Source organism: Daphnia magna, linkage group LG1 (genome assembly GCF_020631705.1).
Source record: "Daphnia magna isolate NIES linkage group LG1, ASM2063170v1.1, whole genome shotgun sequence".
Lineage (NCBI taxonomy): Eukaryota > Metazoa > Arthropoda > Branchiopoda > Diplostraca > Daphniidae > Daphnia > Daphnia magna.
The window spans coordinates 8,415,646-8,433,468 of NC_059182.1; the positions used below are offsets into that span (position 1 = coordinate 8,415,646).

Here is a 17,823-nt window from a genome sequence, read left to right on the forward strand (position 1 = left end):
ACCAAATTGGGTGACTGGAAGTGGGTCAAAACTGGCAAAAACCAAATTTTTTTGAAAGCCAGCCCGTGGTTTTAGGGAAAAAAATCCAAAAGGGAAACCCTTTTCTATGGCTAAAATCCAAACCATTCGAGATATTCCAAAACCAAAAGTATCCTGTGGTTTGGCATTGAATGGGGATTCAGGGAAGAGCCGTGAAAACGTCGTGACAAATTTTGAAAGTGGTCATGCACGGGAAATCGTGATAACACGCTTAATGGCCAAGTAGCAATACAATTCTTAGTCGTAAAAATCGTAAAATGAAGGAATGTTTAAAACAGACACATCAATATGATGCTAAGAAGATGCTGATTTAGAAAAATTTAATGTTACGTAAGAATAAAGGGTAGAAAAACAATAAGGAAAAGAATAAATAATAAATTGTTTTGGTTCTTTACCTAGCTATCCAGTTCCGAAAGATTGCGTCTCGCAATCAATCAAGATCAAATTTGGAACGGATTAGAAAGTAAGTCAAAGCAAAACAAAGAAAACAACATTAATTAATTCAACAGAACAGCTGCTTCTCGATGCGCTTGTCTTAGTGCGTCCCGGTGGAATTTGTTCCGTGGAGGCTTTCCTTGTAGAAAAGGGGCTGATGGGGAAATAATTCCGGGGCGGGTTGTTGATTAGAGGTGGGTAAGTTTAGAATAGTAATGGGCGGGGATTGATTTGAGGGGTTTAATAACGTGGGGTGGCCTACTTCTATATCATCATCAGATGTTTTGGTGAAGCAAGTGAAAGGGGTAAACGTACTTAGAAAAGAACAACAAGGTATGTGTCTTCCAATAAGGGAGCCTACTCCACAAAAACGATAAAAAAAAACGAATCCGATAAATCCTATCCCTAGAAGACTACAAATGCTACTTGACCAACTAAGAATCTTAGACGACAGGGAAACGTTCTTTTCTTTTTGGAGTGAGGAAAGAAGAGTGCTCATGTAAAAAGGATTTCCAAGGTCGATGCTATGTTCTTCTTTAGCAGCAGAAGTTATATCGGCGATTGCAGCTGCAGTGCTCATCGGGTGGGATGTTGTAAAGTTAGTCCGAGTAGCTTTAATTCAATCATCATTTAATCAATTTCATACGGCAAAGTGTTGATCAAACCATGTCCTTGGATTATTACACCGAGGACAATTGGATGCCAAGAACTGTTTTTGTAGAAATGAGCTCGGCCGTTAATGTTGACAAAATTTTTATGCCAGTAACAGGAGTTGTAAGGCGTCAGTTCCCATCCTTCAGTGTCTAAAGTGTAGTCGCCGAGTTTGGGTTGAGGACCACAGCTTGTGACTTCAGTGGTGATTGTTGAAATTTTGGGGGAGTACAATTTTATGTGTGTACGTTCTCATAAATAGTGAAAATGTCCCTAATTTTTTCCATAATTTTTTTTAAATGGGAAGGGTGGGTAAAAATTCGATGAAAAAGTCTTTAGAAAGCCGAGAGGATCTTATGCAAATGAGGTCACTTTGGCTTTTTTTTTTGAACAAACAGCTAGGGCTACGAAGACGCAAAAGGGCTTTAAAAAAAAGAGCTACGTTAGCTCTACCTGTAGTCTAATTTTCAGATTTTTTTCTTTTTATTCAACGATTTTAGAGTAGGTTAAATAACGAAATTATGGAAATTCCTTTATTGTGGCATCAATTAGAGTAGGGTCAATCCACGCGAAATCGACCAATGCCGTGCGCGACCAAATCACAGATTTGCATGAAAATTTAACCACCTACTGGTAAAGACGTCATGATTTTGTGGTGTAATTTTTTTTTTTCAAACAATAAAAAAAAAGATATCGAATTTTAAACTTTATCGTCTTTTTTTTGCGCGTTTTGCGCGTTTTCCTTTTTTAAAATTAAGTCTTTTTAAATAGTAATGAAAACATTTAAAAACTTAGCAAATAAACGTTATTTATTGATATTAACAAAGTTCATTTTTGAAATATAAAATAAAATTTAATTAACTTGCGTTTTTAACCATTTATCATTGCCCAATGTGTCCTCCGGGAAAATTAATATAGCTTAAAACGGCTTTTGAATTTTCATAATTAGATTTTACGAACAGCAAATTAACATGTTCGTTTATATTGTCGCGGTTATTGAGGCCCCATGGACTAGTTGTCACGTCCGGCGCTCCTGTATCAGTTATTGACCGCAACTCTACCCGAGATGTCCGGCAGTCTTGACAGCGGATATTTTCCCCGGTAGCTGCTGTCCACAAAAGTGCATAAATACTTGTACGTTTCCCTTGCTGTAGCCCCAGTCTACTTATATGTGTTGTAGTGTTGTGAACGTTTACAGTGAATAAACGTGCCTTAGTCACTACCCGGGTCTTCAAGTAACTCCCCACGTTACATGGCTGAGATGCAGAACTTGTGGTAAGTCCTTGCGTTGTTACTCTTTTGCTCAGGTTGTGCGGAGGCGGGGGCTGTTAGGGGCTTCCGAGAGTCGTCGACCCAACTGGCCACGCGCCTTAAACTGTTGGGGTACGAAGCCACAGCACCGGCCGTGTGACGGGCGATTAGTGTGTGACAACATAGGGATACCATAAGAGATTCTAGGGAGAAAGATGAGACCTAGTAGTGACTAATGGGGCTTAGGATACGGTAGGTTACCGTTGTATGCGATCGGGAAATCGGATTTAGACGAAGAGTCGTTCGTCGGGAGGCGGTAGGTTACCGTTGTGAGCGATCGGAAGATCGGATTTAGACGAAGAGTCGTTCGTCGGGAGGCGGTAGATTACCGTTGTGAGCGATCGGAAGATCGGATTTAGACGAAGAGTCGTTCGTCGGGGGGGCAGTAAGTTGCCGTTTTAAGCGATCTGAGGATCGGGTTTTACACAAATAGTGAGAAGGCAGTAGATGAGTGGGGGTGCTGGTAGAGCCAGGGGAAGACAACGCCCTCGCGACGAGTTTGGGCGATTTGCGCCAAGGGTTGATCAAGCAATTGTAGGTGGTATCGTCGAAACCCTCAACCCGAGTAACCTTGTGCGAAGGAACGGGAGTCGAGTGGACGACTGTGTAGGTGAGCCAGGAGGATTATCCGGTTGGGAAGACCGTACACGGGTAATAACGAGAGAAAGTAGTTTGGGGCAACATCAGGCTGGTATTAGCGAGGAGGAAACTCTAGCGTGGGCGGACGGCGAGGACAGCTCTGATTCTGAGGACAGTGAAGAGGGATTAGAGTGGGATTTTGGCGCTTTTCGACGGAGATCTTCGGTTGCAAGCGCTCGATTGTTACGCGGCAGGTTAGCGAGAAATTCTGTTGTGGCCGCGGCAGTCGCCCCTCTCAATCCCGTAGGGATGGCAGCCCAAATCAAATTCCAGACTCCACCCACATTCACCGGTAGGGATGGGGAAGACGTAGTGAGTTGGATCCATCGCTACGAAAAGGTGGGTAGATACAACCGATGGGGTGAAAACGAGTTACGGGATCACATTGAGCTGTCATTAGAGGAGGCTCCAGGCAAATGGTATGCGTGCATGGAGGCAACGGGCAATCTTCCCAATGCATGGTCGGACGTACAAGGGCCCCCGGTGGTCAGGGGAGTTAAATCGACACTGTTGACACAGTTTACGCCCGTAAACTATGTGCAACATAACGAGGCCAAATTGCGTGCGAGGAAGCAGGGAATTGAGGAATCGACCCTGGAGTACTACTACGACGTGCTTGATCTGTGCAGGAGGGTAAACGCGCGTATGGCTGAAGCCACGAAGCTAGCGTATCTCTGGCAGGGGTTGAGACCTAGTGTACTAGAACAATTATGGAGCTTAAAGCCCACTAACTGCGATGAGTTCCTCCAGGAAGTAAAGCGCTTCCAGGAGATGACCGATCGAGGGAAGCAATACGAGTGGGCTCTGGGAGTTATGGGAAGGGAGGAAAGACCCACGTATGACCCATCGCAGCAAGATGCAACGGTAGAAACGAGGTTGGGTAAAATCGAGAGAATGCTGGGAGTTATGGGAAGGGAGGAAAAACCCACGTATGACCCATCACAGCAAGATGCAACGGTAGAAACGAGGTTGGGAAAAATCGAGAGAATGTTGGAGGAATTAATGTAAAGAAGAAAAAGAGCGGCGTGAAAGCAACCGGAGACAGAGAAGGAGAAGCAGAGGGGAGGACTTGGACAAGCTGAAGACCCAATTGGTGGAGAAGAGCGACACTGCATGGAAATTCTTCGATGGCGGGAGCGGTTGACTTGCTGAAAGTGGAAAAATCCCCCAACTTATGTTATTTTATGAACTCATGTACTGTTATTTTTCTCTCTCTCTCAGTTGATGTTTGGCAAGGTGTTGTCTTTGTAGAGTGTAGAGGGGTCAAATGTTTCCCATGGTATGTTGAGTTTTTGGGATATAGAGTTTTATAGGAAAGTAATAGCGGTCGGGACGGCTCGCTATCTAGAGAGGGAGATGTCGCGGTTATTGAGGCCCCATGGACTAGTTGTCACGTCCGGCGCTCCTGTATCAGTTATTGACCGCAACTCTACCCGAGATGTCCGGCAGTCTTGTCAGCGGATATTTTCCCCGGTAGCTGCTGTCCACAAAAGTGCATAAATACTTGTACGTTTCCCTTGCTGTAGCCCCAGTCTACTTATATGTGTTTTAGTGTTGTGGACGTTTACAGTGAATAAACGTGCCTTAGCCACTACCCGGGTCTTCAAGTAACTCCCCACGTTACAATATCCCTTTAAAAATTCGCCGAGGTTTTTCTTAAATTAAAGTATTGGTAGCCCTCCAAAGATGGGTAACATTTTGAGTTTTTCAGTCTTTTCCACGCCATTTTTCACACCCCCTTCGTCACTTTTCCCCCTTTTTTGCCCTCGAGGGTGTTTCGTGAGACGCTTTCTAGTGAAAAATAAACGAGACAAATCTTTCCAATAACTCTTCGCAAAACTGAATTAATTAGTATTTGAAACGTTCCCGGGGCTTTGGTTAAACCAAACGCTAAACGATTTCATTCGTACAGATAGTCATCGACTATGAAGGCTGTTTTTTCTTTGGATTCCTCCTTGAGCTCAATTTGCCAATATCCGGAGGCAAGATCTAATGTGGAAAAATACCTCTGCCCTACCAGTAAATCTAAAACGTAGTCAATACGAAGTAAAGGAAAAGAATCTTTTTTTTGTAATTGCATTTAATTTTGTAAAATCTACACACAAACGGACATCCCCTGTTTTCTTACTTACTAATACTATCGGGGCTGCCCATGGCGACATTGAATAACGAATTGTTTTATTTTGCATCAGTTCCTCGATGATACTTTTAGCTATCTCTTTTTGTTTTGGAGACGTGCGATATGCCCTTTGACGAATAGGACCTTGTCCTTGTGTGTCAATGACATGTTTTACTGAAGTAGTATGGCCTAACTTATTTGTTTTAAAAGAAAAACTGATATTATTATTTATTATTAATCTACGCAATTTCTCTTTGTTTTCCTCATCTATGTCTGGAAAAGCCGACTTAACGGCTGCTGTGTTGATTGGATCTAAAGCTACGCTAATTGAAACCATTGTTTCAACAGGCTTTCTTGAAGGTCTGGAAATACGAAGGGTTCCTAATACTGTAAGGCGAGGTTCCATCAACAGCCACAACACGGAGCGAACGATTTGGTGTCGTAGAGATGTAGGGTTCCAGGTTAAGCCTGGACGGAATATTACAGCACGATATAATAGGAAAGGTACACTCTCGCGCTATCCCAGTCTCTTGGAAGAAACGGCGGGTGTTCAGTAAAGGGTCCCAAGATTCCCCGCCAGGTTCGCTAGTATAGGAGGCCCCTTGCCTCTCGGGGGTATAGTAAAAATTGGTGTTTTTCGTTCCTTATCTATAAAATTACCAATCAATGTGTCCAGAAATTGATTTCATTTAACCTTAATTTAATTCCCTATCCTTAAATACCTAATTCATCCAGATTAGGCAATTATTTATATGTTAAATTTGTGATTGAAATTCACAATTTTTTGAAACTTGCGCCTTTCGCAACATTGCCTATTTCATTATATTAAACACGTTTGTCTTCTCTCTAGTGCAGCAACTTTTACACCTTTGTTAAAAATGGATATATTTAATAAATATTGATGAATTCTATTTATAATGAATTCTGCACTAGAGAGAAGACAAACGTGTTTAATATAATTAAATAGGCAATGTTGCGAAAGGCAGAAATTTTAGTATTTTTGGTGGGAAACTAATGAAAGTGAACAATTTTTGTAATGGGTGTAGTTTACAATGCCAAGTTAGTTACAATAATGATTACTTACATTACAATAATGCCAAGTTAGTTTAAAACAAGCAAATTGCAAGAGAGTCATTTCTAAAGAAGCTTAGTGATGAAGGACACTATTCACCGTTTAAATATTCCGATTGTGGTTTCGTCATTTCAAAGGAATATTCTTTTATTGGTGCAAGTCCCGATGGAGTGATAACTTGTCGTCAAGGCAAATTTGTCATCGAAATTAAGTGTCCTTACTCCCACCGAAACGAAACACTAGAACATGCGGTTGTAAATGATTCAAACTTTATTCTTTTGAAAGACCCAAATACCGTTGAACTAGTCATAAAACAAACTCATCAATACTTTTTTCGAATCCAGTTAGAAATGTTTGTTATTGGCGCCTCGTCAGCTTTTTTGGTGATTTATTCTTTGAAAGACATTTTTTACTGTTTGATTCCTTTTTCAAGTTCCTTTATAGAGCGTAACCTTCCATCAGCTCGTTTGTTTGGGGGAAAATGTATTTTGCCAGAGTTATTTGCCTGCCACTTCACTAATCAGAAAAAAACGAGCGACTTGTCTTTGACTGACATCAGTAACAAGGAAAATGCGTACTTACCTTGCTTTGGTAGTACAATAAAAAAAGATGAGGAAATTGTTTTGTGCAGTGTGTCCATTTGTTTGAGAAAAGTATTTAATAAAAGTTGTGTTCTAAGTCATTTGAATTTAAAACGAATTTTTAATTCATGGAATAGTGATGTCTGTACAAAAGCCATCTCAAAAAAGATAAGTAAAGAAAAACGTGTGCTAAAAACAAAGTTTGTAATTAATGGTTTCCCATCAAATTAACACTCAGTTGTATTTGTATTTAAACATTTAATAATAAAGAAGTTATCAATTCCGAGGAACAATACTGAAATTACAATTATTTAACGCACTGGCCACTTTCACTCTTTTATCTACGAAACATATTTCATCCTCGTCCGTGAAAAACATTTCATGATGTAACGGTCCACTCAAAATTGAAAAACGTTGTTTTAATGTGCCAATCACCCTTTCCACATGAATTCTTACTTTAGAGAGTGTGCGAGACTCTCTAATTAAATTTCAAAGCCATCAATAATTGAGATGCAGCGCTCAAAATGTTCACGAAAAACCATCGGAAGTGTAGCTTTTATTTCTCGTTCCCCCGGCCAAAATAGAAATGTTGGTACGAATACTTGATACATGCCTGTGACCCAAATGTGCACATATTTAGAGACGGTAGACTTTGCTATTTTAAATCGATGTCCAAGATCTTTAAGCCTGAAATTTAAACGTAATTTTACTAGGGTTAGGACAAACTGTTGGAAATGCGTAAGGACTTCTAGTGGATGTGGTTTCGGAGCAGATTGTTCGATGAAGTCAAATAAGGCAATTAGTTGTTCATAAGAGTCGATGCCAGTGTAAAATTTAGAACGCTTGTTATTATTAATAATGAATTTACTTATGTCAATCTGTAAACTCACAGTTGGCTGGCACTATTTATCTAAAATTGCCAATGCTTTTTTGTTTGAGGTTGCCCCAAACTGGGAGAAATAACTATCCAAGATGGCAACCTCGAACCACTCTATAGAGATATCTTCTGTGTTTTCTACCCTATCTGTTGTTTTAGAAAAGTCCGTAATCGCCTTAGCCTGTTCTAGAAGTTGATTATATGATAGCAATTCTCTTGTCTCATCGCCTATCAGGGATTCGACGACGGTTTCGTCTTGTGGCGATACTTGCATATTAAGTACTTTGTTCCACTGATCATCATTTCTCAATTCTTGAACTTCATTGGAATCAAGAAGATCAATATCGGATTTATGTGGGCTATCACTATCTAGTTCGACACCTAGATTTTTGTTATTTCTCAAAATTGACGTCGACCAGCCTCCTGATCGTACGGGAGTGAACCTTTCACGTACTGATCGAAAAAATGTTTGTTTAAGTGGCCCTTTTCTTACAGATCTTCTTTCTAAAGTGGTTTCTAAACCGCTATCCTCATTTGTCCTCATCTTTTATAACGAACTAATTTCTAATAAAGTATCTTCTTTTAAAACTACGAAAAGTTATCAAAAATTTCAACCAAATAGAAAGCCAACAAACGAAGAGAAGGCAATAAGTAACACTTATTACCATAAAAATTTAAAACAAACAACAAAACAAAAATCACACGCTATTCAGCTTAACACGGAAGCCGAGTTCGGCTCCGTTGCCACCAAATGTAAGCTATTAATATTTTAACTTACTTTTTCATTGTCTTTTCTTGTGAAGTATATTTTCAGTGACAAAAAAAAATTGGGGACAACTCTAGAAGGAACTGAATTGTGAACGGTGTCTCGTCTATTTTCTATAGAACAAAAAGTTTTTATACGGGATTCGTGAAGGTCGAACTACAAGAAAATCAAGTTCAAACGTTTGAAGGGTAAGTCCCTCTGTAAGACGTCTAAGGAAGAAATTACATAGAAAAGAGGGGCGTTTAAAAATTTAATGTTATTTAAGAATAAAGGGTAGGAAAACAATAAGGAAAAGAATAAAGAATAAATTGTTTTGGTTCTATACACTATATCCTATCCCAGTCAAACAGCCGCTTGGTGAAGGTCAAGCGGAAGGAGCGCGGCTTGCGAAAAGTGACGTGGGGCGTACAGAAGTAGTCACACCATCTAGTACTGACTATGCTATGACTATGACTATGACTATTAGGGGTGTTCGATTTTTTTTTTTTTTTTTAATTCCTTCTATGTAAAATACTTCTTGTTAATAAGAATAATGAATTAGTGACAATAAAATTACATAATATTCAAAACATTTTACCCGGCGACCTCTTAAAGTTGAAGTTTTTCAATTTTGTTGTTACCCCAGTGGATAGTTTTCTAAATAACGCGGCTAATTTTTCAAAAAAAAAACTAAATGGTGCAACTTGCAGCTGACATAAGATATAGGCTGCTTATCTACAAAGAAAATTTTTATATCTTAAAGTGGTTTTTGAAATATTACACTTAAAGTGACATTTTCTTTCGTCGTAGGGGGAAATACATGGGTGGCGCTGCAATCGCCTATATTAAATTAAGTTTTCTTTAACAATTTTTTTTTCCCGAAATCGGGAATTGGTTTTTTCCTGTAGAAGAATAAAAGAGCTTTTTTTACAAGTAAAGTTTGTATTTGTTAAACTAAAATAAATTAATTTACATGAGCACAGCAAAAGTTTTAAGTTTCGCCGCTAAAAGTGGCGCCAAATTCAAAAGCTTTCGGTATTAAAAGATCGGATTCCACTGAAAACAACTGATTTACGCCTGTTTTAATGCGTTTAAACTATTTAAAATGAAATAATGTCTTTTTTCATGGCCAATGTGCTTCAGAGAACTTAGGGTGACTAATTTAACCATCCGCTCGACAGCTTGAGTATGATTTGGATAGTCACCAAAATCAAAAGTATAATTTTCAACCATAGCTATTAAATTTCTTTTACAAAAACGCATAGTTAGTGGAGGTTCTGTAATGGAATTTTTTGACGAATTCCAAAACAACCAAATCCGAAAAACATTTTGCATCATAATTAATAGTAGGGCAAGTGAACTTTCGCACAGACGAATCATTAAACAAATCTTTTCGCAACCGTCTTACATAAAAAATTAGATTAAGGGCAAATTTTCGGTATTGAAGATTTTGGTGGGACAACATTCCTATTAAAATACTTTCAGGATGGGCGGAAAAAAATTTATAGCTAACACGCGATGGACTATTTTTCTCTCTTCTGCCCTTAGCGCTTTCGATAGCTTGACTATATAGAAAAAAATTTCCGCTGCATCTTGCAATCTATGGTTAAATTTAATGTTGAACCACGAAGGGGCATAAACGTTCAAAATGAAAAATACCAATCTGAAAAAAACAGCAGAAAACCAAAAAGAAATCTTTAAAAGTATCACCCAAATAAATTATTTTAATCATATATACCTATTCAACTTATCAGTTGGTTTTTCAGTTGAAATATAAAGCCGCAAAATTCTGTTTGCTTTTGTAAGCCATCTGGCAACACTGAGCTTTCCGGGACTTCTTAGTTCAAGGCCTGTTGGTATTATTCCAGTTTGAACTGCAAGGCAAATGTCATACAAATATTTTTGGTCTCCGGTAAATTGGTTTGTAACTGCGTCAGGGATCTGTTTCACTCGGCCTCGAACTTTACAAAACTTGGCAAGTTCTAGATTAACCAATTCTGCATCAATAGCTGAACCAATACAACCAAAATAGGAGGATGGCCCTGTTGTTTTGCCATCTAGCTCTTTAAATATATGCCGAAAAGGCAACTCATTGAGGTGAAGTTGACAAATAGCTCGCCGAAGGGGCCTTTTTAGGTGCAGCTCGAGAAGCCTAATGGCCCCATTTACGCAGCCAGTGTTGACCGCTGTCCCATCAGCTCCAATAACGTCCAAAGTGTTGACCGACTCAGTGGCTTCCACGATTCTAAGTAGTTGTTTTGCAATATCGATTGCTTTGCCACTTATGGGCGTAAAATGGTTAACATATCGACTCCCAGGTTGGGACAAGACAACAATATGTTCTTCACGGGTAAAGGATTGAATTGAATTTTCACGCACTAGCGTTTTGTCTTTTCTTCCGTCAAACGCTAAATAGCCTAGGCCTTTCAAACTGCTGCAGAAAAAAAAATTGGGAAATGAAAAGATGAATAGGGTACCCACTGCTAGGAAGAAAAGGGGGAAATCTAAATTATAGTTATGAAAACTTAATTTTTAACGTGAAGAAGATGGTTTCTCCATAAGACGCTGCAGCCGCAGCAGACCAACTAGGACACGCATTTGCATAAAGTTATTCAACAGTTATTGTCTGTTTATCGACTAATTAACTAATAGTTAATCCAATAATTAAATATCTTAAATACGAATTTTCTTGGTTGCCAATTGGGGCTTGTGGACGAAAATGTTTAAAAAAATTGTTGAAAATAATTATTTTAAACAATTATTCGAACAATTTCAACTTAGGGATTATTTGCCAATTATTCGAACAATTGTTCAAACAAACAAATAATCACCCCCATTGTTCGGTTTGTTTAAAAAAAAAAAAATTTTTTTCGTGCACGCCTCTGCATTAGAGGTCCCTGAACTGTCGTGTGCTAGGTGTTTCGTATGCTATTTCCGCGGACAAATTTTTGGGAAAATGCGCGAGGGGCGCTGACTACCCGGATCAGTCATAACATTCCCTCCATAACGTTGTCAACAATAAGGAAAGTAGTCAGTTGTGACTGTTTTTCACGCTGTTTTCTTCTGTAAAAATTAAAAAAAAATTACTACACAAATAAAGGAAACCTGAATCAATTCCTCTTTGTATTACAAACCTTAATATACATTAATACACATTAAATAACCATCTTAGACAGTTTGCGCAGCTTATGCTGCTATTCTTTTAATTTCTGGCTAACCTAATTTTTTAAAAGTTTTGCTTCCATATGATATTGGATTTCTATATATTCAAACCTTTAAAAAGGGACGGAGGGAGGGATGTTCCAAAGAAAACGTTTTGAAGGGAATGTTATGACTGATCCGGGTAGTCAGCGCCCCTAGCGAGTGCCCCAAAATTTGTCCGTGGAAATAGGAGACAAACAGCCCAAAACAGGCCTAGCAGACGACAGTTCTGGGACCACCAACCATGGTTACATAAACACACGAATAAAGATAAAACAAAAGGAAATCAAGTTTTTGATAAAAAAAATTGTGCAGTAAAGTGACAGCAATATGGTAATTGAGTTGTTAAAATGAAAAGAGTAGTATGGTAAAAAAAATATATAAGTTTTATTATCATGTTAATGAAAAATTTTCTTCTTGTTTCTGTAGTTAACTGAATTAATCATTTAGGCAAAAAATCTATAAACGGATTAAACATTTTCACTTTCACTTCATTTTCACACACTAAAATTTTACTCACATTGATAACATGACATAAATCAGACTTGAACCGACTTACCCATATTCATGAATCTTTAAACGGAGTCCTTAACCATCCCAATAGAGCAGTAAAACATCCTGCGTTGCGCGTTTTTCACAAATGCGATGCAAAGGGTAACCTACGTTCATAAAATGTTTTATTTTTCCCCATTTTCCCTATCTCGAAAATTCGAAAAAAAAAAATTTGTCTCGGGAAATGGGGAAAAATAAAACATTTTATGAACGTAGGTTACCCAACCACTAAAAATATGAAATAATTCACACGATATGCTGAATTTTTGTGCTTAATTTACATGTGCATACCAAAGTGATACCTTGCATGATTTAATTAAAAATTACGGTGTGTGAAGCATTGGATCAGTAGGGAAACCCAAAATTATTATCTTAGCGGACTCAGCGCCACCATGCGGCATGTCACGCGCATCGCTACAGGGGGATATAGGCGTTAGCGGTCTTCCACTTCGTTGTCTATGCTCTGGCCCTACGTAGGGAACGCCTACCCGCCACAGGAGGTATTTGAGTTTACAGGCCTTAAGCATTAAGTAGGCCTTGGTGCAATGCAATGGATTTTACCTTTTAAAAATTGATTTCAAAAGACCAAGTTAAAGAAAGTTTGCCATGTCAAAAACTACAAAAAGAAAGCATGTCACAAAGGAAGTGTTAGATGGCTATGTTCTTCCTGCAGAAAACCAAAAGATAGTAAAGGTATGAAGTTGCAGTGCTCTATTTTTACTTGGGAAACTCTTAAACTTTTTTTGTGTTTCTTCACGTAACTCCTATTTTTGCGCGGTACCAGGTACTAGGAGGAAAGGGGAATAACTTGCATGAAGTAGAAACAGCAGAAGGTGAAAAATATTTAGTTTCCATGCCAACAAAATTTAGAAAAAATGTGTGGATTAAGCGTGGTGATTATGTCCTTATCCAGCCCATTCAGGAAGGAGAGAAAGTTAAAGCAGAAATTCTTGCTATTCTATATGGTAGCCAAATTAAATACATTCAAAGCCAGGAGAAATGGTAAGCCAGTGCTTATTTGCTTCAGTCAGTTTTTATCTATAAAACAATGCTTCCAGGCCCAAAGAATTTGTTCTGCCTGCAATAACAGATGTAAACCCTGACATCAGTACCGTTGATACCGATGGTTCTTCCAAAAGTGATGATGATTTGTTTGTGAACACAAACAGACCTCAGTGTATTTATGAATCCACAGATCATAGTGACAGTGATGATTCAAGTTCTGCTCAACCTAAAGATAAGGATTATGAATAAACTTTTATCATCATTTTCCAAGATTGTTTTTCCATTATTTTCCGTAGACGCGAAATGGATTTCCTAAACTAAACGGACATTTACTGAGATATTTTCATTTAACTGGTGGATTGGTTTGTACTGCGACCTTCAGAAGTTCATTAGGAATAGGCAACGCATACCGAAATCGGTAAAACAGGAAAAAAGTATGTATCTATAACTCTCGTCAAACGAACTGTGAACCCAGAGATGCAAATGGGATTGAGTCGACGTGTGATGGGTATCTAATATCATACATAACGGAGTAAATCATACATAATGGGAGTAAACGTTTGTCTATAAACGAAGCCAGGAATCCTTTGATTAGTTTCGTCGATTTTGCCATGAGAGCATCCGCCGTAACAGCAAACGGAGTGAGGCTGTTGTAGTATGAAGTGATCCATTCATTCTATTTTAAAATCGGGTAGATCGATACAACTCGAAATTGTTCCTTTGGTCGTTGAATTTAAAAAGTCACTGTGTGAGAGATATGTCGGTTGCTGGAACTAACGTTTGGAATTTCGGAAATGAATGAAATGCTTCATTTCTTTATTCACCACATAAAAACCAATATTATTCTTTGAAAAACAAGTAGGCCTAGTATTGCAGACATCAGCAACAGAAATATGAAGTGCAGGCATTATTTTAAGTGAAATCCAAATATATTCCAAGTAGAATGGGTCAACAAATTTCACAGAATATACGTGAGAAATTTGTAGAAATCCGCTATTTTCCAAGCTGATTAGCTATTCCATGACTCATCAGCGTTACAATCTACTCCAAAGAATGGTAAGCCCGTTTGTTGTTTTAAATCAGTTGATTACTAGATACAAAGTTTGCAAAGCGTTGTTTGGTCGAAGTCAATTCTATTGCTAATTAAAATTAATACAATTCACACAACACAATAACTGAAAACGACCATTTTCTGATCGTCCGATTAAATATTTGTCACTTATGGTACCAGTAAATTGACGTGTCGATCCTCAGGCCATTTTTTAGCTCTACCACAGACTGCAAAGTGGCTCTGCTACAGCCAATTTAGAATTTCTTGATACCTCAAGTTCGGTCCCACTGTCATTTGAGACTCCCCACGCGTTTGACAATAATAGGCCATCCATGAAAATTTTAAACTAACCGACATAAAAATAAAATAATCGGTAATTTATTGTGTGGCGTTGTGTCGCCTCGCCGGCATAAGGAGGCAATTAGATGGGCTTTTTACTAGAGTATCAACTTTCAGAGGGAGAAATGTGGCCCGAGATGTGGCCTGGTAAAAAAGCTGTTTTGCGTATGGCAGACAAAAACATAGTACTCCCATTCATAGGTGCTTGCGTGCATCTACTCAAAATTTTTGCTCTTTTTACTTGAGGAATCTAGATTGATCTCTATTTCAATAGGATTTCGATCCCACAAACATCCACGTAATTCTTTATTGAAACTACAGTGGCGCCTAGGTATCCTTCTCTTTTTTCATAGTTGTACACAATCCAGGGAAATAATGACAAACAATTAAATTTTGGTGTTTTCGTATAATTAGGCCACACACATTTCTCACAGCTCATTGCATAATCGATAACTTTTACCCTGTGTGGAGGCACAGGAAATTCCTTTTGTATTTTTACTGGCATACCTGTTGTTGGGCCATATACTTTTTTTCATTTAATGAATTACCGCTCGGACGACGTGCGTTTTCTTTTAATTTCATATTGTTTGAATCTGAAAGAGCGCGTGAAACGATTGTTTTCGACAAACGAGAATTCAGTGGAGATAATCGTGGGAAAGACACGATGCTAGTGTAGGAAGTCGCAGAAATTAATTGAAGTTTCTGACCTAACATTCATAAAAACTTGGTTTGACGGATGACTGCTGTCCTACCATACTTAAGCCTGTACAGTGAACACTACCAGACATATCCTTCCACGTTCCGCACTCAAAAATAAAAAGAATTTTTTACTTATTTTTATCTTTTATTTTTAATTTAGTACAACGAAATTATGTTTGTAATATAGTGTTCAACGTAACGCAAACTGACGAACGCAACTGATGAATCGTCGCTGATAAAACTGCTACGTAATTTAGATAGAAGTGACGGTGTAAAAACTTTTTAACCCAGCTAAACCTAAAAATTTTTTCGATGGGCAATATTTATACGAACAGCGGTTAAATGCATCTCATTTCAGTAGGTAAGATCGAGTTACAACTGTACTTTACTAACAATGTTCATGACAACGCGTTTTCAATTGAATGCCAAAATGAAGGCATGTACAAAAAAGAGCTGCTCCAAATCTTATGCTTTTCTATAATTCCAGAGAAAGCGGGCGGCCAATGGTAAATGATCAGAAGGTGAAGCCAGTGAAGGTAACCCCCCAAGCGCATCTAATTCTTCTCCAGTGAGCAATCCCAAACGACTAAGTAGATGCAGATTCGATCTGCCGGTCTCACGACCGCTAAACGCGAGAAGAAACCATTAGCTGCAACTTAACATATGCTTTGTTTAAATAGAATTACTTATGAAAAATGTAGTCAACTGTCACCCAATCGTTTTGGTAAGTAGTGGCCTCCTTAGCTCCGTTAAGACGATTTCTCCGATGTGGATAAGCCGACTCCAGCTGAAGCTGATGTGACAGTTGACCACTTGCGAAGCGTAAAACGGAACACCCGGCTTTAGATCGCTCTGATTTCACACTCGTAAAGTTTTCATGAGGGGTGCGTTCTCCGGTAGAATCGAGATGTTGACATTGGTCTGTGATGTTGAGGTGTGGTGGTATAAGTTCATTTTCAAGCATATGCCCTCGAGCGTCAAGAGTCAATTGCCGTCTACTCAGGCCTTTGTATAGCAGAGAACCCTGCGTAATGAACTGGTAGATGCTGGTATCCGGTGTCAAATTAAAATCTCCGGTCAGGATAGTAGGATGATAAGATACCCAGTCAGTCTTCTTAGAGTTTGCTTTCCGTGAATCGAAGGCGATTCGATCTAATTCTGCGAAGAGTAATTGTAATTGTGCAAGCTTGATATCATGCCGCCTTGGATTGTAAAGAAGATGGGTGGTAGCCACTACAATGAAAGGCAAGTCTTCATCGAAAACCTGCTTCGGCTGTAACACGCGTGGGGTAAGTAGCGCTATTAAACCAATATTGTCACGGTCAAGAAGCTCCACATTTGGTTTGCAATACTCCACCGGAATGCTTTTCTTCAATTCGAATTTCGAGTGACGGAAAAATATGGCACAACCGTCACGTTTGTTCCCGGTGCGTTTCTTATATACTCCTTTGAATCCCATGGCTGTGAGTTTTGGAACATAAAATGTATCATAGTGATCTGTCTGAACTTCTTGGAGACATAAGATGTCAGCATAGGTGTTTGTTACTTCTCTCAGTATTCTTTCAGCACGTTTATCCCAATTAAGAGCCTCTGTCTCAACATTTCTGTAGAGATAAATATGCTCTTCCAAGAGGTGTTGTGCCAACACATTGTAAGACAAGACAGTAAATTTAAGAGAATGGGGAGGCTGTTTGGTTTTTTGTTCTTGAAGCTCCTTACCAAGTGGTGTATATTCCCATTTCCGTAAGGAACTAAGTCTGTGCCTGATTCTTGTTTCATTACGTTCGATTTTATGAGTCTCTGATTCTTCTATTAAGACATTAGCACAGCCATATGCATGCACCTGTCTTCTTTGTTGACTTCCACAAGTATTAGGGTTGTTTTGATATGTTTGTGATCCCGATATAATTATTCCAGTTGTTCTAATTGGTTGACCGCTGGAGGTGTAGTGATGTTTTGCACTGGAATGCCTTCTTAAAAATTTTTTTTGTTCACTGGACATTTTCAAATCAGCAGTCACAAGGCAAAACGGTTGACACAAAAATCCGCATCTAACCGAGAGAATATGGCGAAGGGTACACCTGAAAATTTTTGAAGTAAACATAATTGAATAAAAACAATAGGATAAACTGTTGGGCTGGCCAAAGAAAAGTTTGAAATCACTTTGGCAAACTTAACAGTATCTCATGAAAAGAACGCGTTCGCTAGAACCATTAATAATACAGTGACCTAATTTTGGCAAAACTTACGTCATGTATCACGTGTAGAGGTAATGCAGAATGCGAAAGCTTATGTCAAGGCCTAATTAATGCTTAAGGCCTGTATAATAGAATACCTCCTATGGCGGGTAGGCGTTCCCTAGTAAGAGCCAATTAGACAAAAAACAAGGGTTACGACACCATCTGGCGCTCGCAATCATAGCCTCGTTGAAAAACACCCCCAAAAAACTTAAACACTTGTACATTAGTTACATAAATACATGAATAAAGATAAAACAAAAGGAAATC

The 17,823-nt window shown here is 38.7% G+C and overlaps 2 protein-coding genes across 3 annotated transcripts; one reads left to right on the forward strand and one right to left on the reverse strand.

Moving 5' to 3' along the window:
• Nucleotides 1-12,672: 12,672 nt before the first annotated feature.
• Nucleotides 12,673-13,497, forward strand: LOC116928512 (probable RNA-binding protein EIF1AD). Its single transcript, XM_032935603.2, has 3 exons — nucleotides 12,673-12,915; nucleotides 13,007-13,224; nucleotides 13,281-13,497. The coding sequence occupies exons 1-3, from the start codon at nucleotides 12,829-12,831 to the stop codon at nucleotides 13,474-13,476; spliced, it is 501 nt and encodes a 166-aa protein (XP_032791494.2). The 5' UTR covers nucleotides 12,673-12,828; the 3' UTR covers nucleotides 13,477-13,497.
• Nucleotides 13,498-15,440: 1,943 nt separating this feature from the next.
• LOC116928497 (protein angel homolog 2) lies at nucleotides 15,441-17,719 on the reverse strand. 2 transcript variants are annotated; one of them, XM_032935593.2, is made up of 3 exons: nucleotides 17,566-17,719; nucleotides 16,003-17,397; nucleotides 15,441-15,941 (listed from the first exon to the last, which is right to left on the reverse strand). In XM_032935593.2, the coding sequence occupies exons 1-3, from the start codon at nucleotides 17,568-17,570 to the stop codon at nucleotides 15,782-15,784; spliced, it is 1,560 nt and encodes a 519-aa protein (XP_032791484.2). In that variant the 5' UTR covers nucleotides 17,571-17,719; the 3' UTR covers nucleotides 15,441-15,781. The 2 variants fall into 2 exon arrangements, with proteins under 2 accessions (XP_032791484.2, XP_032791481.2); XM_032935590.2 differs by lacking the exon at nucleotides 17,566-17,719 and having other exon boundaries at nucleotides 16,003-17,554.
• Between the last annotated feature and the right edge of the window lie 104 nt (nucleotides 17,720-17,823).

Excerpts from the sequence above, each read along its gene's own strand:
- LOC116928512 (XM_032935603.2), top strand. The coding sequence starts at position 12,829 with ATGTCAAAAACTACAAAAAGAAAGCATGTCACAAAGGAAGTGTTAGAT. Across the intron at positions 12,916-13,006 it reads AAAACCAAAAGATAGTAAAG|GTACTAGGAGGAAAGGGGAA; the intron begins GTATGAAGTTGC and ends GCGCGGTACCAG. Across the intron at positions 13,225-13,280 it reads ATTCAAAGCCAGGAGAAATG|GCCCAAAGAATTTGTTCTGC; the intron begins GTAAGCCAGTGC and ends CAATGCTTCCAG.
- LOC116928497 (XM_032935590.2), bottom strand. The coding sequence starts at position 17,420 with ATGTTTACTTCAAAAATTTTCAGGTGTACCCTTCGCCATATTCTCTCG. Across the intron at positions 15,942-16,002 it reads GTTGACTACATTTTTCATAA|CGGTCGTGAGACCGGCAGAT; the intron begins GTAATTCTATTT and ends TCTCGCGTTTAG.